This window comes from Nyctibius grandis, chromosome 2, assembly GCF_013368605.1.
Source record: "Nyctibius grandis isolate bNycGra1 chromosome 2, bNycGra1.pri, whole genome shotgun sequence".
In the NCBI taxonomy this organism is placed as follows: Eukaryota; Metazoa; Chordata; class Aves; order Nyctibiiformes; family Nyctibiidae; genus Nyctibius; species Nyctibius grandis.
The window spans coordinates 24,633,735-24,660,252 of NC_090659.1; the positions used below are offsets into that span (position 1 = coordinate 24,633,735).

The 26,518-nt window shown below is 41.9% G+C and overlaps 1 protein-coding gene across 6 annotated transcripts in view; it reads left to right on the top strand.

Annotated features, from left to right (window-relative positions):
• Positions 1 to 6,161: 6,161 nt before the first annotated feature.
• Positions 6,162 to 26,518, top strand: part of SLC37A1 (solute carrier family 37 member 1) — a 44,441-nt gene continuing 24,084 nt past the window's right edge. For 3 of the 6 annotated variants that reach the window (XM_068422155.1, XM_068422181.1, XM_068422173.1), the window contains exons 1-9: positions 6,163 to 6,289; positions 11,196 to 11,363; positions 13,116 to 13,197; positions 14,033 to 14,159; positions 16,021 to 16,099; positions 16,939 to 17,074; positions 18,610 to 18,686; positions 20,534 to 20,700; positions 21,455 to 21,492. In XM_068422155.1, coding sequence (XP_068278256.1) covers positions 11,308 to 11,363; positions 13,116 to 13,197; positions 14,033 to 14,159; positions 16,021 to 16,099; positions 16,939 to 17,074; positions 18,610 to 18,686; positions 20,534 to 20,700; positions 21,455 to 21,492 — 762 coding nt within the window. In that variant the 5' untranslated portion in view covers positions 6,163 to 6,289; positions 11,196 to 11,307. Of the gene's footprint in view, positions 6,290 to 6,693; positions 6,867 to 11,195; positions 11,364 to 13,115; positions 13,198 to 14,032; positions 14,160 to 16,020; positions 16,100 to 16,938; positions 17,075 to 18,609; positions 18,687 to 20,533; positions 20,701 to 21,454; positions 21,493 to 26,518 lie in introns of those variants that run through there. The other 3 variants (XM_068422137.1, XM_068422165.1, XM_068422147.1) reach the window with 2 other exon arrangements.

Sequence of the window (26,518 nt, forward strand, 5' to 3'; positions counted from 1 at the left end):
TCCTCCTGAAACTTAAATATAAACCAGGTTGATTTCATCAGCCTTTTGGAGGAAAATTGTGGGATTAGGGAATTAATACAAAATTTAAAGGGGAGTCCTTGTCTGGGAATAAACATTTCAGGTCTTTTCATATATACTATCAGGCACACTTAAAGAATTCAAGATATTTGAACAGAATATTTTCTTAGATTATGGGAGCAAACAGCAGACAAAGTGGAATTTACTGTCACTAACTTCCATATATTGGGTTTTTTTTCCTCCAATTCAGAACGAAGCCAGATTCTGACATGTCAAAATCCTTTGCAAAATGGGAACTTGTCTCCGCACAGCTCTTTCTAAGCCCTTTACAGGCAAAATGAAAGCTGCTTAGTATGTTTACATGCCAAGTAAAGATAGCCTCTTTTTGTGCTCATAAGCAAGCCAGAAAAACAAGTAAATGACCTTTCTAGCCACTCAGTTCACAACTGTCTCCTCCAAGTTCAAATAACATTGGGATATCCTGAAGGCTGGATGATTAGGAAAGAAAAGGCTGTATGAAAGCTACTCTTGAAATACGGTTAATACTTTTTTTGCGTCTTGGCTAAATACAACCCTTTGGTTCCCTCCTGCAAAATACCCAAGGGAAAGGGTTCCGCTGTATTTATACCCTGCCTCCCATTTCTCTGACCCTACTGCTCATTTTGCAGTACAGAGCGCATTCCGTTCTTCAGACTTATGGGAAAACTATCAGGTTTCTCTTTTACGTAAGGGGTCTCCCTTCCCAGTAAAGTGCAATAGGGACATACACAGGTCACTTCTATTCCATTTAGGAAATTGTTGCTAATGTCTTTTCTCAAGACTTTTATGACAGTCAGATTTAGTACTGCTACCAAAAAAGCAGTTGACGTTCATGGGATGAAAAAGTATCTTATGGTCAGTATAAGAATAAAGCACTGTTAATATTACATTTTTCTCTACTTCTCTCTGGAAGTGGGTTTTATTTCATTAACCAAACAAACCCCCAAACCTAAGCTTCTTTAGGCATAGTCTGTAATGACATAAAGCTAAAGCAGCCCAATCCTTTTGTCCATACCATCTGAAGTCCTAATCTGGTAACTCAGAATGAATCCAACAGAGAAGAATGAAATGACTAAGGCAGATGGGACTAATTTGCTGCCTCCTCATTCCTGTCGTCTTGAATACCTTCGTACTTATACATGACTTGCAAAGCATTGCTTTAGTGGAAGCTCTCTGTTCTGGTCTGCTTTCTATTTTACCATGGCATTTGATTTCTATTAAAATATGCCTCAGTCCTCCCTTCTCATGTAACTACCTTCCAGTAATCAAGTGTGCAAGCATGGAGAAATGAAATCTATCAGCAGTCTACCTGCCTATTTCAATCTGTTTACTCCTCAGCAATTGTTTCCGTAGCCATATTTTGCACTTCCACTCAGCTCTCCAGGCAATTTAAAAAGAATAGAAATAAGGGCAAAGTGACAGTAGAAACTCTCCCATTTCCTTGTGGAAGCAGAATTAAATTCTTCAAGATAACTTCCTCAAAATAAATATTCTTCTTTTGTAATGAAAGATGGCCCAATTATAGTAATAAAACTTGGTTGTATTTTTTTTTTAATTCTGTGTTCTCAGTACATTCTTCATTTTTCTGCGAGCAGGTGGCTGAAGGTATGAGAGCTGATCTTGGTGTCTAACCAGGGAACCTCCAACCTAGCTACAGGGGCCACCGATCCCTGTAGCAACAGGTCACGTGCAGCAGCTCTGCCCAGGACTCCCTCCAGTAGATCCGACCCAGTAGACATCACTGTTGCTATAACCACCTTTTTTTACAGATCTTTCCTTAGACAGCACGAGGTGATTTAACAGTCCCACTCCCCACCCCTCTGGAAAGCCTTGGGGAGAGTCGGAGTAGCGTACTGTCAGCACCACTGATCTCCTTTTTCTGAATGGAACAGGAGACTGACCGGCAACTCACAGGGTTCAAATATCATATCATAGAATGGTTTGGGTAGGAAAGGACCTTAAAGATCATCTAGATCCAACCCCCCTGCCATGGCCAGGGACACGTTCCACTACACCAGGTTGCTCAAAGCCTCATCCAACCTGGTCTTGAACACTGCCAGGGAGGGGGCATCCACAACTTCTCTGGGCAACCTGTTCCAGTGTCTCACCACCCTCACAGGAAAGATTTTCTTCCTAATATCTAATCTAAATCTACCCTCTTTCAGTTTAAAATCATTATTCCTCATCCTATCACTACATGCCCTTGCAAAAGTCCCTCTCCAGCTTTCCTGTAGGCCCCCTTCAGGTACTGGAAGGCTGCTAGAAGGTCTCCCCAGAGCCTTCTCTTCTCCAGGCTGAACAACCCCAACTCTGTCAGCCTGTCTTCACAGGAGAGGTTCTCCAGCCCTCTGATCATCTTCGTGGCCCTCCTCTGGACTCGTTCCAACAGTTCCATGTCCTTCTTATGTTGGGGGCCCCAGAGCTGGATGCAGTACTCCAGATGGGGGTCTCATGAGAGCAGAGTAGAGGGGAGAATCACCTCCCTCGACCTGCTGGCCACACTGCATTTGATGCAGCCCAGGATACGGTTGGCCTCTGGGCTGCAAGTGCACATTGCCAGCTCACGTTGAGCTTCTCGTCAACCAATAAATGCCATTATTCCTAAACGTCTCCTGCACTCATAGCAATATCTGTCTTTATGTAGGAGGCCTGTAGGCAGTTTTACTGCCTTCCTTCCCCGCTCCATGTTCCACTTGCTTTAGGTTTCTTTTTTCATAAGTAGCCTTTAGTACTCAGGTACCCTCCTGCTCTGGCTGGGGAAAAGGCTGTGCTGGCAGAGTGGTTTTGTCGGCTGGTCTCTTTTCCTGAAGCTACTGACTGGTGATTCTCACTAGCTTTCTGGCAAGCTAGATGAGATGAAAGTACCAGTCTGGAAACTACATAGTCATAGCAGTGTGGCGCTGTGCCAGCACTAAAATTTCTCATCAACAGGCAGGACACACTGTGCTAACTCAGCTAGATAGCTTCCAGACCACAGCTGGCTGACCTCCAGCCCTTTCTGAGTGTTGCCGCAGCAGGGCTAGACCTGCATAGTCCCAGCCATACGGGCATATCCTTCACAGCCTCTTTCTTTTTTGGCTCTTTTGGATATATTTCTATTTTTCTGCTGAAGCTTGATGGCAGGTTATATTTGGATTGCACCCAGTGTTGATGTGAATTGCTTATACAATATTCCCGCTGCTCTGTTGGGAAAACAAAGCACGTAAAACTAATAAAGGCAACTAAAAGTCGTGATTATGTCAGTCCTGAGAATCCTGCTACTTGTGTGGAAGAAAGTCTCAGTAAATATATTTTTATATAGTAAAATACCATTTAAGGACCCATTATTATGTAAAGAAGTTATGAACCTCTCTGATCCCCTAAGACAAAGAGAACACTCAGTGGCTAAACAGATTAGCCTTTTCTGTCTGTGCAATTATGAATCATAAAATACACTTGTGTAATTTAGTGGAAAGAAAATAAATATATTAATCAGGATTAATAAATACATATAAAGGATGCAATAGTCTCCATACAGACCTCTGTTCAGCCAGCATCACCTGTTCAGCAAAGGAAAGACTATGCTGACATCCACTGACTTTAAAGTGTTTTGCTACGTCAGGACTCGAGCAGTTAAGAGCACCGCTTGTGTTCAGAGGAAGTAAAATTTAACTGTCAACCAGGAAATTAGATTATCTTTTCTGAGAGAAGCGCCAGTAGAAGCATACATAAGCATCTGTCAGCTCCTACATCCTTACTTCTGTCTGGTTTTGCAGACAAGAACACGCCCTTTTCTATTTCCTCTAGTATGAACGTTGCCAGAGGCTTAGAAAGCCAAGCTGCTGCCACACTTGCTCCCCAATACAACCATTCACTGAACCGTATCCTACATTTGTATTTCCTTCTAGAAAGAAACTGGCAAAATGCCCCTTCTATTCTTTTCTGTGAGGCTCTAGATTACATACGTTATTTTAAAAAATGGGGTTTTTTGTTCTGTTCTTTAACCATTTACTCCTGGCTGTAGGCCTCCTTCTATCTCTGTCGGACCTCTGGCCCTCCTTTGGTATGCTACACCAGCAGGCTGCTGTGCAACCAGCAGCACAACTCATGCCGCTCCTTCTTGCTGCGTTCTCACCCACTTGATGGCTTCTGGCAACTGTAGCTGCTGGTGAGCAGCACTGGCATAGCAGAGAGAGCAACTGTGCCAAGTGTGGCAGCCAGGTTTCAGTGATGCTAGAGGAACGGCTTAGGAGGGACCTTTATTTTAATGGGAGATGCAGTTTCTACTTCAAGTAGGAAAAACACCAGGTTTTTTTGGTGTCTGTTTGGCTCATGCTTTATGCAAGTTGCTTGTAACTGAAGCTAGAAAGGTACTCAAGCAAGGTTCAGTTCTTTAAGGAACTTAAGAAGGGCCAAGCCAACATCAATTTAAAAAATATGAGGATCCTGCATGATGATGATAGTTGTTGTAATCATTTAGGATGTCTAATCATGTATACAAACGAAGGCACTGTGATGGGTCTGACCTTTTCTGCTGTAAAGAGACAAATCTCCATTTTTGTGTGTGTGTCTGTGCCCATCAGAATAGATGCTGCCTGGGTGCCTTCCTGTGCTGGTGCAAAAGTGCAGCAACATGATTCATGTAAATCACTGTTCCTGGAGGAGCATTGCCTGTCTAGGTTTGTCCCTGCTAAATGGTTGTTACAGCAGAAATGACAAGCACCAACATACACATGCTCTGCTCTGGCTGTAATTACCCCATCTGCATCTGATGTTAGCATGTGCCTTTCCACCCCAGGGAACAAATGCCCTCTCCATAAGACAATGGCATTTCCATGATATGCCTAATCAGAAGAATAAAGAGGCTTAAAGTATTTCCTTGTCCTGTTCAGGCACCACCAGACGGGGACAGTAAATGTTGAGAGCTAAACGGCTCTGAGGCATCTCCAAGTGTTAGGAGTCACTAAACTTGGCCCTACTGCCCAGGGCATGAGCCATTTCAGCCGAGCTGATGGGGGTTTAGGGCAGATGATTTTTCTTTTGGATTCACAAGAGACATGGGCCTGTATTGTCAAAGCAACTACGCACTGTTCTTTCCCTGAGACACTGGATGAAAGTGTGGTTTGTGTTATACTGCGGGACAGTTCTGTGATAGCTGTGCTAATGCAAGACCTTCTGATGCCGAGTAGCAGCTTTTGCTTTTATCTGTGAACCAAAATAATCTCCTCAGAAGATAAGATTGATGCTAATCAAGAGCAGTGCATTAGCTTTTCAGGTAGGAACTTTGTACCAGTTGGGAAGACGATGTGAAAACTTTTTTTTTTAACCTCTGATTCACTACTTACAAATCTCAGCTAGAAGGATGTGAGCCTGAGCAGGAATCAACATCTGCCAGCGACAAGCTTAAAAGCAGCAGATTGTGCAACACCCATCTGCATCTGCAATGGTCTGGGGCAACTCTGAGTCCCTGGTTCAGCAACCATTACTGTGAGGGAGAAGGGCTTGTTTATTGACTGAGAGAAAGCGAAGGAAAAATGCCACTGGGATTGTGGAGCAAAGCTGAGTACGCGTGTAAGTGTTTGAAATGTGGGGCCTAAGTAATATCATATAGGGAGTCAAAGAGTTTCTTGCATTGGTATCGGCATAGGCAGTACAAGATGAGAGAGAAGAGTCAAAATAAACCTGAACATTTTAGGGAGTGCCTTAAATGCTCGTGCCAGGCAGATGATACTGTAAAAAGGACAAGTGGTTATACAAATAAATTAAAACCTGCACAAGGTCACTGTTAGCAGCTATTCAGTTTTGGATGAAACAAACAGCGTAGTGTTACCAGCACTGGTGAGGTGGTCACGATAAAGAAATACACCTGCAGCTGGAAGTATGCACTTACATAAATAACTGAGCTTTGAAATACATATGGTTGCTGAAACTGAAAACACACTGCATGATCAGGAAACCAGAAGGCAAATAAAATAAATATATTATTTATTTTTTTAAACAAGTGCCACCGAATTTTTCCGTCAGTTTTCGTGATTTCTTAACGTTTGCTCTTTGGCACCAGAAATACCGTCACGTATTTGGGGCGGGCAGCCGGCAGCCCTGCAGTGAAGCACCTGCGCACACCCCCCCGGGACGGGACTGGCGGCCTGCCCGGGGATCGCGCTGGCCATGCCGGGCAACGCAGAGGGCGTCGGGCCGCCTCCCGGCCGCCACTCTGGAGCGCCTGGAGCAGGAGAGGCCGCCGGGGTGACAGGTGGGTCGGTCGGGACGGCAGGCAGCATCGGCTCAAGCAGCGGCTTTTCCCTCACAGGCGGGCTGGGGGCGGTGTAGGACCCCTCCGAGGAGCCGCCGCCGCCCCCTCAGCCCCGCGGCGGCGAGGCCCGAAGCGCCACAGCCGGCGGGGGAGGCCGGGCCGGGGGCAGCGGTTCCCCTCGCAGGCTTCGCCGGCCGCTAGAGGCGGCGCGGAGCCTCCGCGGGGCGCGCTGCCGGCACGGACCGGCCCACGGCCCGACTCCCACCGGCTGCCGCGGCCCGGCCCGGCCCGGCCCGGCGCGCCCCGGCGGCGGTGCCCTGCTGCCCGCCGAGCCCAGCCGTGCCGTGCGGAGCCCAGCCGTGGCGCGGCCCAGCCCGCCCCGCCACCACGGGGCGCCCTCTTCCTCCTCCTCCTCCACGGCACGGTGCGGCGGGGAGGGGCCCGGGCAGGCCGGTCCCGCCGCGCAGCTCCCGCGCCCGGCCGGCGATCCGCGCCCGGCCGCTCCGCTCAGCTCGGCGCAGCCCAGGCAGGAAGCAGGAAGCTACCGGCGGCGGGAGGGCGAGAGCAGCGGCAGCGGGTAGGCTCGGCGGGCGGGGGGCGGCCGTGCACCTGCCGTGCCCGCGGCGGGGCGGAGCGGGGGCGTCGCCCCCTTCCCCCGCGGGACTGCTCGGGAGCGGTGGCGGCGGCCGGGCAGGGGGTATCCCGGGCGCGGCGGCGCCGGGAAGGCGGCTACAGTGCTGCCGGGGCTCAGGCGTTCACCTTCCCGGGCCACCACCGCCCCCGGCTCTCCGTTTTCTTTCCTTCACCTTTTGTCTTGTTTTCCCCCTTTTATTTCTTCGAGGCTGGGCTCCCCCTTCCTCTATCCCAGCCGGCGGGGTCAGACCCCGGAGCCGGGCAGGATTTTTTTGGGGCGCCCCAAGGGTTCGCCGGTAGCGGCGGGGGTAGCCATAGGCTTGTGCCCCTGAAGGTGCGCGGCAGCAGGCGGGAGCCCGCTGAGCAGTTGTAACCCAGGGGCAGAGACCAGCCCTCGGCTGGCATTGACCTGCCTGAAACCCCGCCGTGGGGTGCGAGTGGGCGCTCCTGGAGGCCACAGCACCTCGCACCCCCGGGGAAGGCCCACGGGGGCAGAGGCGTGTGCCTGTCATCTTCCCCTCGCTTGGCTCTTGGCCTGGCCCCGCAGGGTGAGGGTGTGCTGTCCTTGGCCGGGCTCGGCGTTTCGGGGGGCTGGGGGGCTGCCCTGGCTCCCGCTGGGTTATCTCGCGTTGCGGCAGCTCCCAGTGCGGTGCGGTTGGTCGTGCAGGGTCCTGGGACGCAGGTGTGGATGCACTGGGTATTCACAAGGACTCTCGTCCCCCGTTGTTCAGCCAGGATTAACTGCTTCCCGCTTTCTGTATTAAACGGAAGGAATATTGCCATTTAAGGTCCAAAACTAATAGATTTGGCAGTTTATGGCTCAGGTACTGAGCTGCTGGGTATTAAGCACATCATACATTTGATCTGTGTGTGTCCCAAGGGCTTTTGAGTCCTTAAGGACACTCTGATGAGGACCTGCGTTACTCCCTGTTTCTGCGTACACAGAATTAATGTCTGCCCTGCAGGGGAACTGTGCACAACCAGGCAGGGGCCAGGCAGGAGCTTCACTCTGTCTCTCCAGCACACAGCACAGCTGAGGCAAGGTTTGCAGTATTTACAGTGGTAAAAGCCAGTCACAAAAGACGGTATTTTCCTGAAACAGGGAGGGAGCTGTGTTTCAGCCAGTGCAGTGGGAAGCCTGAAGCAATACAAAGCAATACCAAGCAATACAAAGTTTGGAAGGTAAATATGGATTCAAAGTAAGTATGAGGATATTGCTTTATACGTTGCAGTGCAACAAGGAGGAAGCAAAAATACTTGTTTTCACTGCGAGGTAAAATAGTTGCTGAAAATGAAAGAACATAAAACCGGTTCAAGTGATTGAATTGGAGCTTGTCCTTGGGCTTCAGTAGTAAAACAGAAATATAAAGGATGTGTTGGTAGACTACCAGTTATGTGTTGTAGCCTATTCATGTCATTTCTGAAGATTAGCTTGGTTTTAAAATCTGGTGTAATCTACAGCAGGATGGAGTCTTTATAACCTGTTACCACAAGTTTTATTACCACAAGTTTCTCTGCTTTTGTGGGGTAAGTTTTATTTATTTATTAAAAGCACATGAATGTCAGAGGAACTTATGGATATATGGGGACAGAGATAAGCTGTTGAAGAGTAAATGAGAACTCAGGTCTTTCTGCCTGCAGTAGGTAAAATGAAATCAGCCCCTGTCAAATGGAGTTAGGGTGCAGTTCTCTAAATGCTGCTGATAGTCCAGTCGTCTTTCCTAGGGCATTGTGACTGGATTTATGGCAAAGATATGCTGTTAGGAGGTGGTGTGAGTATGATCTGTGCAGCAGGTGCACAGATGCGCTACTTTGTGTGACCACTTAGCATTAAAACCTTTTGTAAGATGTGTGAAGTCTTTTTCTGCTTACACCAAAGCTGTTAAATAGTAACCTGCTAAACAATTACTTTTCTGTGATGACAATTGCCTTGTCCTATTGTATTTTAAGGGAACTGTTCAAAGAGATTTATGACCTCAGATTTTTTTCTTTACTGGCCTCTCACTTTTTTCCCAGTAGATATTTCTGTCACCTTACTTAAAGTGTGGCCAGTTAAATAATAGTTTCAGTGTTTGGGATAACTGTGAGAGAGGGGAGATGGGGTTTGGGATCACCCTGAAACAGATCTGTTATTGCTGGAAGAAAAACTCACTCCTGCTCTGGGCTGCTTGTGCCCACCTCTTTTTTTCTTCTTACTTTTCTTCTCACACTGCAGCTATCCACAGCTCAACTCAACCAAACATGAAATTACTGACAGGCAGATGTTGGTTTGAAATTAGAGTTCAGGTGACCAAACTAGCTAGACGTGGCTCTAAGGGGCAGTCCCACCTTTAGTCCCTGCCTTTGTGCTCCTGCTGCTTCAGATTCATCCTATGTAGCAGTTTTGTGGCCACAGAATGAGTTAATATTCCATATTGGATTAGCTGTTTTTCAGGTCAGGTTTTCTGATGGATCAGCCATCTGAACCATCACTGTATGAGTACAAGGTCTGACCCAGAGGGAGGCAGGGACCTACAGGTGGTGGTGGGAGAGGGGAGGAGGGTGTAGGATTGCACTTTCTGTAACCCCTGCAGCCTCAGAGAGGGAGGTAGGAAACTCATGTTGGCTAGGAGTGATTATGGGGTTTGCTGATTGATTGCACAACCAGTTATGTTATTTGGGGAGGGGGGGAGTGGAACATGCCAAACAAGATTAGCAAGTTAGTTCACTTTTAGGGGAGGGAGGTGTCAAGCTGTACCAGACCACTGTGGAAAAATTAAAAGTATGACAAGAATGTGTTGGCCTAAGGGAGCAGACCCTTGATCTTTCGGTGGGATACTCTGTTACGTGAAGAGGTGGTGGTTTTCCCCCATTCCTGGCGAAAAAGCCTATGTGGATAGTGAAGCTTTCAAGTTCCCAGCTTTGATGCAGCAGATGCTGTTTGGTGTTGTCATTCAGCTGGCTGAGGAGGAGTAGTTTTGATTTCTGTAGTAAGATGGGGGAATAAAGAAGAGGAGAGAAAGACTCACACCTTTGCCTGCCCTGTGGCAGTGTCTAAAATTGCCAGGTTAAGACAAACCCTTGGTCTTGGGAGGTGTGTTTTCCTCAAAGGAGATTTTACTTCAGCTCTCCTCCTGTTGTTTACTAGGAGAGCTAGTCCTGTGTCCTACCAGCTTCGCATGGCAGTGGCTGGTGCTGGCATTAAGCCCACTAGCTGGGCTGCCAGGAGGATGGGAGTTATGTTGCAGACCCCAGTGTGTTATTTGGCATCCTGCCGGGGTGGCTCTGCTGTTGGCACACAGGGAGGCTTGGCTTGTATGCGTGAGTTGCAGGCACACCTTTTGCCTACAGTGCCTTTTGTCATCTTACTAAACAGTTGGCTCGGACTTGCTGCAAAATAACAGTGCAGCTAGTTCCTCTTGCAGTAATAAAGGGTACTGTGCATCTTTTTCTGTTGAGGGGCTTTGGCCCAAATTTGAAAAAACAGGAGGAACTCTACAAGATTTCAAACTAAACTGAATTGATGCTCCCTGCGTGTCGTGTATGGACGTGAGTTTGCCTTCTCCCTTGCACTGGATGAGCTGGTGTAGGGAGCTCAAGTGGTGAAAAAACTTCTTTTTTTTGCTTTTCCAAGTTTTCAGACACTGGTGCTTTGTGCAGTGCTGGTACTGAGGTGGGGAAATTGGGCTGGAAGAGGGAGTGCTGGTCAAGTCTTGCTGGCAGATTGTTCAGCTGCACCCACTCTCAAGCTGGAGGAGTCTCTATTCTGGGCTGAAAACACTACAGTCATTTTTGAACAAATTTCAACCTCATGAATGTTTCTGATGTGTTAAAATAGATCTTTGTAAGGTGGGGAATTGCCTATTTGTAGTCTTTCTGGGACAAAAGTAGAGTGTTTTGGTGTCAGCTGGCTTTGGATCATGTTCTAAGTGCATCTTTGCCTTGTCCCCACTGCTTTATACTGTGCTGACTTCTCAAAATAGATTATACATGATAAAATTCAGAAAAGGCTGCGATTTATATTGGCTTAAAATTCTCCGTTATGTTTTTGATGTCTAGAAGGTTAGTTATGGTAATTACTTGTCTCTGAAGTAGATAATTGCTGATTCAAATGTTATGATTAGAAAATATTACAATAACTCGATAAGAATATTTACTTATCAGCTTCTCTTATTTGAAGATCAGCAGTTAACAAAGGCAGAGTAAAGAATTTGCCATGTCGTGACTGAAGGTATAAGAAAAAAAACCTACAGGGAGATCAACTCAGCAGCATATCTTCCACATTTGTTAACAGCCTGTCATCGCACGGCTTTGGGAGGATCTTTGTTACGCATTCTGAAGAACAGACAACGTTGTTAGAAGTACATAATTGTGTCACCTAAAATTTGATACCAGCTGTAGAGTAGATGGCTCAGCTTCCTCCCGGGATTCGCTTCATCACTTCATTTTCACGAGATCAGTGGTAAGTCTTGCAGTATGCTGGTGATCTTTTTGGACAATGTGAGTTTGTATCTGGGGAAGGTGATACTGTTGCCTTGCTCTGTTTTTGCTTTTTCTTTGCTTAATATATACAGCAAGAAAATATAGTCAGTTGTATAGTAAATAAATATTGCTGACATTTTAAAAGTGAGATACATTGGTGAGGGAACCCAGACAGACCCTTACTAGTCAAGTGTGCTAGAGAATAAAGCCTTTTTTCCTTTTCTTTGCAAGGTGTGTATTTGAAGGGATAAAGTTCAGCTTTTTATTTTCAAGCTCTTAGGTGGGAGGGGTGCTCAAGGTTAGCCTTCTTTCCTTAACCAGAAGTGTATTTTCTCCACCATAATTTGATGCGTAATATAGACTTGTAGAATTACAGTTTTAGTTCTTGACACTGTAATGTTAAAAAAAAAAAAAGCAAACAAAAAACACCACACCAAAAACACCCCAACCCAAAACAAAACCAAAACCTCTTTGCTTTAGGAGAATTAGTCCTGGAAGTTGGATGGCATCAGTTCTTCTGATTTCTGAGGTAGAATACTGAGTCAATTGTGTGTGAATAACAAAAAAATAACAAATGAAAGACCAAGCACTTCCCATTTGAGCAATTTTTATCACATGCTTCCTCTAGTAGAGCAGCAAGGACAAAGTCATTTCAGTTTTATCACTTGTGAGGATGTTTTCACTTATGGGGGTGAATAACTCAACTCCTGGCATAGCTTACTCTTTTTTTTAATGTGTCTGTGAATATGCCAGAACTGTAAAACAAGACCTTTGTTATGTAAAAGTTTATAAGGCAGAAAATGATTGAAAAAGGTTCATTAAAAATTAGGAACCATAGTTGGCTGTGTGATATGAGATCTTTGTATTATATATGTACTTTTATTTACAGACGTTAATTTTAAGATCAAGGCTAGAAGGGGAGCCAGTAGATACACTCTGATCTCTGTGTGTTGTTAAAAGCACAAATCCAGAAAATGCAGTTCTTAAATAACTGAAACGTGCTGCAGGTAGAGAATAGATTCAGATTGTTATTTTTGTTTAACTCTTGCAGTGACAGGGAGTTTGAGATGCCCTTTTAATTCAGATGAACTGCAGAGAAAGACCCAAGGATGCCAGTGAGGTACAAGGGAGGATTCCTTCCCAATCCCAAAGCTCATTAATTATGTTCATGTGCTCCAGCTGACAGTACACACAGTCAGTGTTAGTTCCCCCATCCATCTCCAGAAATGGCTGATTTCTGTTATTACAGAGGAAGGCAAAAGGAAAGCAAAATCCTAAAAGCAGTAAGGAAAGAAAAAATAACCCGCAGTAGTCAAACTGGCGATTCACAGGGCCTTCATTTATGTCCTAATCATACCAGAAAACCAGATGAGACAGTGAAATGTGAAATCTGATTATCAGCATGTTTAATGTTGAACTACCTTTTAATAGCCCCCAAAGGGAGATTGTAAACAAGGCAGATCAGCTCTGTGGACACCAGAGCCACTGTCATGTTGTCCTGCCCATACCTGTGTGCTACCAAGCTCCCTCCCAAAGCCGGATCAGAGCAGATGTTGTAAAGCAGCGTATCTGCTAGGGTGGTGCTTCGGGCTGTTAAAGAACATGAAAAAAATTGTCTTCCACTATTCCAAGATTACCAGTGACTTGTTGAATGTTTTTATGTGACTTAATGCTAGAAGTAAATCTGAATAAAATAATTTTCAAATACTCTTTTTTAATATATATTTTGTAGGTACAGAGCCTTCATTTTCTCTCTCACTTTCTTCTTGTATGCCAGCTTCCATTTATCAAGGAAACCTATTAGTATAGTTAAGGTAAGCAAGGTTGCGTCCTTGTTTAAACATCCTTCTACTGCTGTCAAACACGGAAGTAGTCATCTTATTTAGCATTTCCTTTTGTGAAAGGCAGTGTTAAACGTTAACTTGGAATGGTTTAAAAGATCAGAAACTGATAAAGCTAGTCCGCAGTGACATTTACTTGATAAACTTCAGTGAGACCACACCTAGAATATTCCGTATAGGTCTAATCTTTGGGCTTAAGACTTGAAACAGCTATGCCTATACTTAATTAATGTGAACTAATCTAATTGTAGATATTTAAGAATTTACATGTTTACATACATATGTTTGAAAAAAGTTGCTCATAACTGATGAGTCAAACATAAAATTCTACTGGCATTTACAAGACTCTTTCAAGTACTGTTGAGCATTGTAGTCATAGTTGTCTGTACACTTGGGACTGTCCCCAGTGAAGCTGGTGGCAAAATGTTATCTAATTCTAGGTTTGTTAGTTTAATCTTTGGCCTATATAACTTGCCAAACACAAATCAAATACCCCAGGGCTGTGTTGTATATAACTGGTGAGTGACATTGGGCAAAGTGCTTGATGTTAGTGAAGAATTTTGAAATTCTGCAGTATCAGAAACATCAGTTCACTGTAGCATGTTGCTTCTAACCACGTAATTGCTCTTTCATGTAATGGTGGCTTCACCCAGTAGAATACCAAGCAATTAATAATAGCTAACAATTTTACTGATTTCGGTGGGTTTGACACAGGTTCATACAGAGCTAGAATTGTTAAATTTGTTGTTGTATGGGGATTAACAGTCACAAGAGAATTTTCCATTTTCAAATTTCCTTTCTGTGTCAGGGAGAGCTGCATAAGCATTGTGCTGCTTCACAGGAAGTTGAACTCGACTCCTACAAAGAATATGCTGCCCAGTTTCAGCCTGTCAAAAAGCCATCTAATGTATCTCAGTGCGGTTGGGAGCCATTTGGTAAGGGTCATTTTTTTGGTTTTGTTTTTTTCTTTCATCATAATGAACTGATATTCCTAATTAGATTATTTGTCTCTTGCTATTTCTTCTTCATGTGTGGAGGGATTCAGGAGATGTGTATGGAAGGGGTGTTTTGTTTTTCATGTTCTCACTGATTTTTCCAAAGAAAGTTAAGTTGTGACTTACCTTATGATGTCTTTCCTACTTAAAGTCACTTAAACAACTGACATTATTTTACCTGTTATAGCTATGAGACTGTTTCAGTAGATCAGTTTTCAGTTAGAAAATGCCATTTGTCTTTAGAATGTCTATTAAGGGAAAAAAGGGTGAAGAATAAAATAAATCATAATTTTCTGCTATTTTAATTCAAGGTCCAGCAATAATTTAAATGAAATTACTTGGTGTTTATCTAAATTGGAATTTTTCTGAGTCCTTATCTGCCAGAAAGAATATTTTTCTCCACATTTTAATGGAGAAAAATGGGAGACTTTATTGCAGAGTAGAGTTGACAACTTATATAATAGCTTATGAACCTGGCCTTTCACTTAAATAGAAAAAATATTTGCCTACTTACAATTGAATTGTATTTGAATTTAATAGAGGTTTTGAATCATTCCTTGACACTTTTGTCACTACCAAGAACATCAGGGAAGTAGAACAGTCCGTTCTGTCAACATGCCAGTACACTCCAGTCTAATTATTCTTTAATTAGCAATTTTAAAAAAGTCCTACTCTGTTCAAAGATGATTAAAGATCTGAGATCTGTGTTTTCTGTGGACAAAATTCTGTGTATTAACTGCATGCTGCAAGGTAATCAGTCTACCGAAATTATTTAATCCCACAGGTTTCCAAATGTATTGGGATGCAGTTAAACTTGGTTGCTGTTTCTTGTCCCTGGACCAAGGGGAGACTGAGTTTGCTTGTCTAAAACTCTAGTTAGCTTTCTTAATGGAGACTTCAGAGCTCCATTGTCCTTCTTTCTCCATGGACATACAGGTTATTGCAAAGCTACCCCTTTGGGATGGCACTCTAGACTTGTTCTTTCAGCTCTGTTTTTCAGGCAACATAGCTGGCAAGCTGGGAGTAACGCTGGAAGAAGGAATGCTTTAATAACTGACTTTATTCTCAAAGTCAATGGGAATTGTGGCTCCTTGAAAATATACAAATTGTCTTTCTTGGTATGAGCTCAGGTCTCTTGACACTAGACTTGGTGTTTCTATCTGGGTGGAGTCCCTCCTGCTCCCTACATCCTGTCTGCAAGTCCCATTTAGTTGTGATTATGGTCCTTTACTGTACAGAGCAGAACCCTAACCCTGGGTTTTTGAAACAAGACTTCTACCTCTGTGCCTTATGAGTAGTTGGAAAATGCAATGCAAAAGGATTTAACCATTTAAAATATATAAAAATATATATATTAAGCTGATTCCTTAGAAGTCTATATGATGATGAATTTTTGTAGCCATTTTGACTATTAGGACCTCATACATTTGCAACACATCTTTCCACTTTTAATAAAGTCCGTTGAAGTTTGGTTTTGCTTTTGTCTAAGGACCTATAAGAAAAAGGCATCCTGTTAATTACTGATGTTTATTCTCTTCCAAAATGCTATTTTGAATAAGGTGGAATTAAGAATGGGCCTACTAATATTTTCCCAATATATTGCAGGCAAAAGGGTCAGTTGTAGAGGGGAACTTTTTGGTTAAATAAAGTGTTTTGCAAAATGCATGCTTAAGTCTAAAAGTGCCTATTGAAAATTAAATGTCGGTGCATGTTCACTAATATTTTTCTTATAATATGTAAAAATGGTTGGGAAGTTATTGGCACATTTAAACTGATAACTTGTTTTGAAAATTACTCTTAGATAAGAACAACTACAAACAGTTACTGGGAGCACTGGATTACTCGTTTTTGTGTGCATATGCAATTGGAATGTACTTAAGGTAAACCTCGCTCTCTTGGAAACCTGCTTTATCACTTGCTGTTCATTCATGAGGCTGTACTACTTCTGAGATATTGTCCTTTCCTACTGTAAAGTTTCTGGAGAAGAGAGTGAGAACTTGGTTGCTGAGGAAAAAAAACACATCATCCCGAGTCCCCAGTGGTGTCACACCTGTTGGTATATAGAAAGCTTCTTACCTGCACCCATTCTGACTGCCTTGTGCAGGAATGCTTTCCAACTTGCAGTCTAGCCTGTCTTTCCTTCATATGGAATATGAAGGAATATATGCTGGAATATATGTCCTCAAACTTTATCAGTCTCCAACTTGCGCACGTAGGCTAAACTGATTGTCCTGGCTTTCAAAGGACAGAAGGAGACACCTCCCAAAAAGTAATACTGAACCCATCTTAAAATGTGCAATATTAGCTGCTGTTTAGGGATGCTTCTTTTTATTGACTAAACCCAGAACCTTCATAACCAGAATCATTAGCAAGGGAGACAAGTCTCACTTTAAATGGCTGGAGGCATGTGCCACCTTATGTGTCTTTTGGAAAATGGCTCTGTAAGTAAATGACTTCCAGTGTGCTCCAGGTGAGTATCTCCCTGAAAGATGATTTTGCAGGTGTCAGCTCTTGGCAATTAGTGAACATGAATTGTTATTTATTTCTGTCAAGTGGTAAAAATTGCTCATTTGCTGCTGTGAAGGAAAACAGCAGTTACCAGTGAAGTTTCTCCTCAACCAGAATTAAACAACACAAAATATTATTTATTTGTGAAGGTCTGGGGTATGATCTCATTTTTAATTATTGCCTTTCTTTTTGTTTCCTTCCACATTCCAAGTGGAATAATAGGAGAACGGCTACCTATCCGGTACTATCTGACAGTCGGGATGCTTGCTAGCGGACTCTTCACCGCAATGTTTGGATTGGGCTATTTCTATAATATACATAATCTGTGGTTTTACATAATGGCCCAGGTAGGCATGATGTTATTTAGATACTTGAGTTTCCATGGTGCTGTTTAGTGTTGTATTGGTTTTTTTTCAGTTGCAAACAGTGATTAGTGGTTGGATGGGAGGATGTAAATGTTGGCATATGTTGTTGTTGATGACAGGCAGAAATGATAGAGTGGATAGCCCCAGGTTTTGTTTTTGAAAAATGTTTTTTAGTGAAAGAAATCTTTGAAAACAAATCAAAGTATTTCAGTCTGTGTCAAATCAGTGATCAAATCTTTGCAAGCTTAAATGTGGGTGAGTTTTAAAACAAATGTATTTACTTTTATCAGTCTGCCAAGACCTGAGTGACACATCCTGCCTTTCTCTGCAGGAAAATTACATTTATATTGCTAATGATGAACAGGCTCCCACATTGGTGTGACTGAGAACAGGCAGCTTCTGTAATGAGATTCATTGTGTGGGATTTTTCAGAACACTTGTAGATCTGATCGGGTGTCACAAGAATATTTACCATTGACCTAAAATGGAATTTAGGTCAGGACCAGGGTACGGTTAGCACTTCTGAGTCATTTTGGACAGGTGTGCACCCTGCTCTGCTGCTTTATTTGTGTTATTGCAGTAACACTTTCACCGCTGGCACGTTTGCATGGTGTTGTGCAACATGGCATGCAGCGATACTAACTTGGGTACTGCAAGCTTTTATAACCAGTTCACCAAGTCATCCATTTAACCATGTCACTGCCCCAGCGCTCTTGGCTTATGTGGTTTCCAAGACAGGAGATGGCTCCTTTAGGGTTAATCTAACTATCTCTGCCAATGCTGCACTGCGTGATGTGGTCAGTGAATCCTGTAATACTAAGGGTGGTCTTGCATCACCAGCCTGTTTGGATTTTGTTGGGTAGAGTGACACTGTTTTGTTGCACGTTCAAATGCTCATTGTACATGTGAATTACTGTATTGTGATCTTTGTGTTAATGTATAATTCTAGATAGGGAGCTTTTCAGGAGTTGAGATGAGTTAGAGTTATGATCTGTGTAACATGGAGGCTGAAATAGTTCTTGCTTCAGCCTGAATATAGCAAGTTAAGTTTCTCCTCTCGGTTTATTTACAGGTGTCTGTTAAGCATTTTAAAGTTAACATTCACAGTTATCCAGTCTCCCCTGAAGTTTTCTTTTTTTTCTGCTTTGTTTGATTGCAAACGTGCTTTGCCGTATGTTCAAACTGAGATAAGTATTATGTTGCTGTTTGAGTGTGGGGAATTGCATTTCTCTGTTCAGTGCAATGTGATTTTTGGTAAGCATGTGATTGGATTACAGTCTTTTGTGTTTTAAATCATAAAATAATTTGAGACATGTAGATAGAGGGAAGAAGCACCACAAAACATTGTAACTTGTTTATTCTTGGAAAAGAATGCTTTCAAACCCCCCCACTAAATTTCTAAATTCAAAACATTTGTGTAGGCTTCCCTTTCCCAATGCAACACTCGGCAGGAATTGTGTAGCAAGCTGATCTATTATAGGGTATGTTTATTTATTATTATTTTTATATACTTTCAGATAGCTAATGGGTTGGTGCAAACTACTGGCTGGCCAAGTGTCGTTACATGTATTGGCAACTGGTTTGGAAAAGGAAGGTAAATAATATGTAATCCAAAGTTTTGGAAGTACAGTTCAATACATTCTGGGCTGTAATATTATAGTCAATTTAAATATCTTTCTTTTGCTTCAGTGTTTTTTGGGATGAAACAAGCAGTTAGGCAGATCTTTGAGAGGAGTTTCCTTTGTTATGCTGATTATATATCAGTTTGAAATATTCTCTCTCACGTCAAAACAGTGTTCTACAGTGTTCTGTGAGAGCTCTTTAGTCCGATGTTTAATATTTCAGGTGAAATATTTCAGAATTGAATTAAGAATAATTCTTGGCAAATATTAACAATCTAAACCCACTTTTAATACAGGCTGTTGTTATGCCATTTTAATGTGGAATTTCCTGTGTTTTCGTTTGTGTTTCAAAGCAGTTGTCAGGGTGTAACTCTAAAAGCATCTTTTTGTCTAATGTCTTTCTTTCTAACACACTTACAGAAACTTGAAAATTTAAAGAAAATATATATGGCAACTGACTTAACCTTTCTTTTTGTCACTTTGTTTAAATTGTCATCTTTTTTTTTTTTTCATTAATTTTGCATAGAGATCACTCATAATGTTTGTTTTGTCATACCATACAGGAGTTTTCCATAAATTTTGCAAGCACTGCATGCTAAATCCATTGGCTCTGATAATGATTGATGCATGTAGCAGATAGCATTGCTACTGTAGTGCCATCCTTTGTAGATACATACAGTTGAATTAACATTATTGACAATCAGTTCAAGAGAAGGACGTACAGAAATTAAGTGTATGCTTTCTATATAAAATCATGGGATAGTTAAGAAGACATAGGCTTAAACTAGTTTTCCATAGTCCCTGCGTCCTTTTTGGTGAATGTTACAAAATGCAGAGAATGATAACCGACATGCAATACTGAACAAAATTGGCGAGTCTGTGCAGAACAAGTATGTTTGTTCAGATTTTGCTTTGTGCAAAAGCAACAGCCTTTACTTTTGGGAGGCCGCATAGTGGACTGGTGAGTAGGGCTATGGTTTGAATGTCAGTGATCTGGTTCTTGTTTTCCTTTTGCTACAAATTCTGTGAAATGTGAGGAGATCTCTTAGATCTTGTCTTCAGCCAAAGGAAAAGATTTGGTTTAGTTCAAATTAGCTTGCTCCAGGTAAACTCGTGCTGAGGGCAAGGCAGTTTTCCAGTGACTTACAAGGAAAAAAAAAAAAACCTGCTAACTGTCATGAGTTCAGTAGGATTTTTGTGGTTTACATTAGCTCAGCTGTAGCTGTTCTACAACAGCTCTAGTCTGGGATTTCCAGGGAGACAGCAGTTTGATGTGTCTGTTAGCCAAGCTTATGCAGATGTTATCTTCTGCTAGTGCCTTGCACGTCCAGAATGTGGTCAGAAAATACTGAATTTGCTCTATCCATCTTGTGCAGATTGTTTTCTTCTTCATGATAAGTCTAACATATCCTGAAAGCATCAGATTATTGGTGCAATGTGTTTGCAGGAGGACTTCCATTCCCAGAAGCATCAGACTTAGCATGCACATGCTACGCACCATCTGCATAGTTGTTTTTGTCAAAGAAACTCTATAGAGAAGTGTGCAAGCCCTAGTGGTGCCTTTAAATGCTATTAAATGCAGGATGAGTTCATACACAGAGAAGTATTTAGAACACTTCTATTAATATTTAGGTGCCTTGAAATATAGCCAGATGAAAGACTGTAGCCTGAAGAAGTGATCAGTTAAAGAACAGTAAGATTGCAAATATTTCACAAACACCACAGATGAACAGTCATTTTTGATATACTTTTCTCAAGATAGTAATGCTTGTTGTTGGAATAATGAGAAATGTTTGTGGTATTTTTTTTTTAAATGCAGGAGAGGTTTGATCATGGGAATCTGGAATTCACACACTTCAGTGGGGAATATCTTGGGATCCTTAATTGCTGCTTATTGGGTATCTACGTGCTGGGGTCTCTCCTTTGTGATGCCTGGTGTTATCGTTGCTGTGATGGGGATTGTTTGTTTCCTATTTCTTATTGAACGTAAGTGCTTTAACGGGATAGAACCATGGAGGGCTCATTATGGGTGAAGAACACCAGCTGTTTAAGCTAAATGACTCAGTACAAAGCATATTCCTCAAGCTATGCCAATACTTAAAGAACTTCTTCCTAGAACACTAGATGGAGAAGAACCTGTGTACATCTAAAGAGTTTATACACTTAGACTCCAGTGTACCTGAGAGAATAACACTTCAGAATTCAGTCCACTGCGCTGTCATTAGTTCCATGTCTTTATAAATTGTTCAAGTGTATCTTAGCAGAATGTCCCACCTGGCTGCAGTGTATATGCTATGCTACAATTCAACCTATGCCATCCATAACTTGTGCTATGAAATACAGAAATCAGCTGATAGAGCAAGTTTTGTCACTTTAAATTAGAAATTAAAAAGGAATGCCCCGTCTTGTCTCTACATGGTCTTAGAGGTACTGGTATGAATGCTTATTTTGCTCTAAGTGTCCTATCTCAGGAAGTAAAAGTTTCTGCAGATATAACTAGAATGTTGTAATGAGCTGCGCTGCCAGAATAGCACTTAACATGATCATAGGATGGGAAGGGGACTATGGAGCACCCTTTTTGTTTTTCCCTAAAGCTACAGTTACACATTTATACCAGGACTACTTCTGTGTTATCTGTACTGTTGGTTTATTGTTGGTAAATTACACTACTGCTAAGAGTTGTAAGAGAGATTCATTATGCTTGTTTTCACTATTAACTATGTATGGTATTGTATTTCAGATCCTAAAGATATAAGTTGTTCCTGCACACCATCCAGTGTAAGTGAATGCTTTTTCTATTTTGATTTTTGCCTCCTAATACACATTTATTGTGGTAGTTCTGGAAATCAGATAATCTGCATGGCCCTTTTGTGCCAGGCTGTTATAACCGACCCTGTCCTTGAGGGAATGATTGGTCTTCTGTGCTTCACTGGTAAATCAGTAGCTTACTTTCTGTCAAACCAGTGTGAATCAAGAGGTGAATGAGTTTGTTTTAATTAAAGTTTTGGCATAGATGATTTTACTACCAAGTAAACCTGTTCATCATCTTTTTTTTTTTTTTTTTTGCATTTTCTTGCTTTCCTCCAGTCTTCCTAGCCACCTTCAGAGCATTTTGACATATCTCCTGCTCTTGTCTTTGTTGCTTAGGTATGGCATAATGAGATAGCTGCCAACCATATCCTGTTAAGGGTCTCACTGTTTGAGAACCCTGTATTAGGCATTGCAGAAAGTAAAGAGCAAACAGCCCTTTTGCTTCCATAGCATCAATGAACAGTGCATCTATGGGCTTGGGGATGAAAGGTGGGATGTTCCCTTGGACAGAGGGAAGGACAGTAGGAGCACATGGCTAGGGAAAAGAGGAAGCAAGGAGTGAATATGAAGCTGAGGTAAAGAGATTGGAGCAGTCAGTCAGTCTGTGATTGAGTTTGGTCATGATATAATATGGCCTTTATTTAACCAGAACTGACATTAATGAAGACTATGAAAAGGAGAGAGAAATAATCTGTGCTTAGTGGTATGGGTCACATGACAAATCAATGCTTTAGGTTTTGTGGCATCACAGAATAGTTTAGGGTGGAAGGAACGGGGCCTCTGGACATTGTGTGGTCCTACCCTCTGCTTGTAGTAGATCTAAATTTGACATAGGATCAAATTGCTTAGGGCTTGCCTGTCAAATTTTGAAATCCTCAAGGATGGAGATGCTGTTTAGACATAGATGACTTTTTTTAAATATACAGTGAGGTTTTAGCATGCATTGATCACATGTTTTACTGGCATCAAGGGAGTGGATCTTGCTATTGTATGAGAGCTTATACTTCAAGGGCTTAAATTTTGGTAAGGTAGTGAACTTCACTAAGCTGTAAATATACTATCACACACACAAACTGTGGAATGCATACTGCCTGCGTGACAAGGGAAAATGCGACTCTCTTGACACAAGAGTTTGAAAATCCAGCATCAGACATTGACTGCTTAAGGCATTGTTGAGGCAGGATTGAAGTGTGTGTTTGTGCAAATGTTTAGGCTCTCTTTGGGTTGCTGAACATTGCGTGTATACTTCCTTGTGCCATTGTGGCAGCAAAACTCATAACTTTCGTTTCTAAAAGGAAAGCTTTCTCTTCATTAGTATAAGGTTGTTCAAACACTATTTTAAAAGTAGTTTGGAAGCGGTTAAGCTCTGGTACCAAGATGTTCACCCAATGCTTTTGAAACAAAAGTTCATAAGATGTTTTATGTACTCAAAATTAAGTAATGCCGAAGGCCATGTCAATGGGAAAATGATGTGCCTTAGAAAGCTTTAGCTACTATGTGAGAAGGTGATTCCTTTCTTGCCTTGTGTAGTTGTGACCCAAGAGGAGAGAGGCAATCTAAATAGAATGAGAGAAAAATAACAAGTAAGGAAAGGGAACAAAAAAGAGAGCATTAGGAAGACCAGCTGCATATAACTTCTTGTAACAGAATGTCATTTGTAGCTGAGTTTCGTTTAGGAGTATGTTTGCAGGTTCATCTCTGTCTCATGTTCCATAAGATTCTGGTAACCAAAACCTAGAGCAGCATGGTGCTCCAGGGTCTTTCCTCTTTGACTCCCAGGGACCTGTGGGCAATCACGTCTGCCACATTTTCACTTAGTTCTTTGGAGGAATATTAGAGGGAGATTGGCAAAGGCGGCCTTAAGGTTTCCCATGTGCGAGGGCAATTCAAGGCTGTTAGCGAAAGTGTCGGAGGGAAGGTAGGTCCCAAGGGAATTCCACGTATGTCTTCCTGTACTAGAAGATTATGCACGGAGATTGTCTGCACATGTAGATATATATGAACTATACCTTCTAGGTGCAAGTCTTGCAGGTAGATTGTACAGGAATGATTCCTGTTTTTTTATCCCCACCCCCCAGTAGTTTCAAATAGATGACTTTTTACATTTTAAATGCTCTCTTCTTAAATAGTAACTGGAGGTGACTTTTCTAGTTTGTGTTATCTTTTCTTTGCCAGTTAATGGATTTTTTTTCCCCTCATATGGAGTACTCCTGATAAAGCTTCTGAATGCTTTTAGTGGTCTGTGGAACTCCCGTTCTTAATTTGTTACTGTGAGATAAGGTGTGCTCACAATGCACTCTATATTTTTCTTTTAATTCTCTTTCACTTCCTAAAAGTAACATCTGTCAAGTAAGAGAATATTTTCAGTGACTCTTGGAGACACCTAACAGGAGGCATTTTTTTCCTTAGCTTTTGTGTAGTTCAGAAATGCTCCTATGAACATTTCAGTTGCTGTTTATAATACTTTGAACAGAATTTGCTGCTAAGCTTTATGGAAGTAAATGTTTGTTATTTGTTTCAAATATACTCTTACTAGAAAGCATAACTAAAGACTTCTGCACAATATGTTGCTCAGATGTCTCAAGGAGTTGGTATGGAAAAATTTGACATTCAGTATCTGCTTACTGTGATATTTTTAACAAAAAATTAGTATTTTAGGAGCTTTTTCCCTCTTCCATTCACCACCTTTTCTCCCAGTCCCAGAAAGGGACTATCATTTGACGTAATCTTCTCTAGGACACCAGCAAGATCACTGCTCCAGGCGCAGTCTTGTGTAGGGATGCATTTGACCTTCTGTTTCCCTGGAAACCTTGCTCTCCAGAGCAAAAGGCATCACTTCTTCCTTCCCTATTCCATATATTCACATCTGCAAATCTTGTAGGAGGTTTATAAAAGTGCTTCCCCACCTGCCTTGGACCTTTCTCAGATTAAGATTCGCCATTGTCTTGGGAAACTCTACGCCATTTGAATTGCTCAAATACGTCACTTCAGACCTGTGTGGTCTGCAAAGTACAATGGGTTCTAAATCCTTAGTGAACAGGGTTCACATCTGAGGGGAGGGTGGTTTTAGAAGTTAAGGAAATTAATAAGGTAAGAATAGAAGTTCAAGAAGGTCTACAAATGCAGATGTGGTAGTGACTGTGTCTGTAAAGAAAAAAATGATTGCTAATTGAAGGAAGGTTTGCATGAAAAAATAGACTGTGTTATACTGGGGAACAAAAAAATTCATCCATATTGTACAAGGGGTAGAATTTACTGGCAGGCATAAGATGCTAGCTGTCCTTTTTTTGCTCAGTCATTTCAGGTGACAACCTGAACAACCTGTGTGCTTTTACGAACAATTAGCAATGTTTTTTTCCTAAGAAATGAAAGAAACATACACATTTGATTTGCTCATAAGTCTGTATTAGGTCACTTTGGACAGATATCTTGGTTAAGTGCAGGCAGCTCTGCCAGCTGGTGCCAAAAGCAGAACCTCATTGTAGAAGAATGAGTCCAGTTAAATTTAAGCACAATAAAATACATGCTCAACATGAGGGAAGGACTTAGGGTAGATTTATATCAAGATTTACGGATCAGATTCATTTCTGTGTGATATCACTATCTTGGATGAATTTGGTCTACTGTTTATTTGCAGCATGATCATGAGCCCGGTATTTCTGCAGAGTTTGTAGTGGTGAGTAATCTGATTTCATTGAGTTGTCCAGAAGCACAGACTGAGAGCCAGGCACAGAGCCTTGAATGCACAGTTCTTATTCTTTATTCACCGATTTCCTGGGCTGTGCTTCATTTGCTTGTATTTACCTTGGCTCTGGTTTATGAATCTGAAATTGTTTCAAAACACGTATTTGAGTACAGTAAAGTGCTTTTAAATGCTAGCATTGGAGGCTTAATCTATGCCTTTCCAAAGGGCTATACGTATGACAAATGCTAGTGAGAATTCAGTGTGCTTTGTCAAGCATTGGTGCACTTCCATAATGAAAGTTAAAGAGTAGACTTAATGGCATTTGTGAAATGTGATGGTTTAGAACTTTTTTTATTGCTTCTCATATTTTCTTCCTGTACCTTTTTTTTTTTTCATAGGTAAACACATTAGTTGCAGCATGTTCATACAGACCTGTCTTTATGTTCTAGGAACTTCCTTTAACCTGACTTTGCATTTCCAGGAAACTTAGCGCTCTCAAACTCCTGTAGCAAAGTGCTTGTGCATTTAAAAGATAGCAGGCTGCAATTTTTATCTTCTGAAAAGGAGAAAGAAGTCTTAAGTATTAAATGTGCAGCCTCTCAGTCTAGTCCTTATCCCCAGACATTTCCTCCTTACCACAGTAAATCTTATTTTTGACAGTCAAATGAAAAAGTTTTTAATTTTTTCTCTGCTGAGCTGCTGAATAAAGATGCAGATGACTTGTCTCTAGATAATGGATTTTTCTTCCCCATGTGTTACTATAAATCACTTTTTTTGACAAGAGCTTAATTTTCTGTAAGATAAAATTTTAAAATCTGTTTTATCAGATCCTGGCGGTTTGAGTGGTGTTTGTTTATTCTGGGGAACGCATGCCCAAGACTACTTGCGCCTCAGCTCTGCATTGAGCAGTTTATCCTCACCCCTCAAATTTTTTTGCCTTCTTAGGAGGATTTGGTTGATGAATAGCAGTTTGTCTGAAGAATACTGCAATCCATATCTTGTATTTTTGTTGGGGAAGAATTACTTAGTGACTCATTTTGAATTAAAATGTTCAGTGAGGATGGGCATTCTCTTTTTATTTGTGGTGGTGGGTTTTGGGGGTTTTATTTGGGGCAAGTTTTGGGGTTTGCTTTTTGTTTTGTTTTTTTTAATGTGGCATTCAGAGTGTGATTAGACACTTAAACAAGCATCTTGTCCCTGAGGAATGTACAGTGACTCCTGTGGTCTTAGCAATAGGTTGTCCCTACCTGACTGCAAACCTGCTTTGAAGCTGTATATTTAATTTGTCAGACAAACCTTAATGTCCCT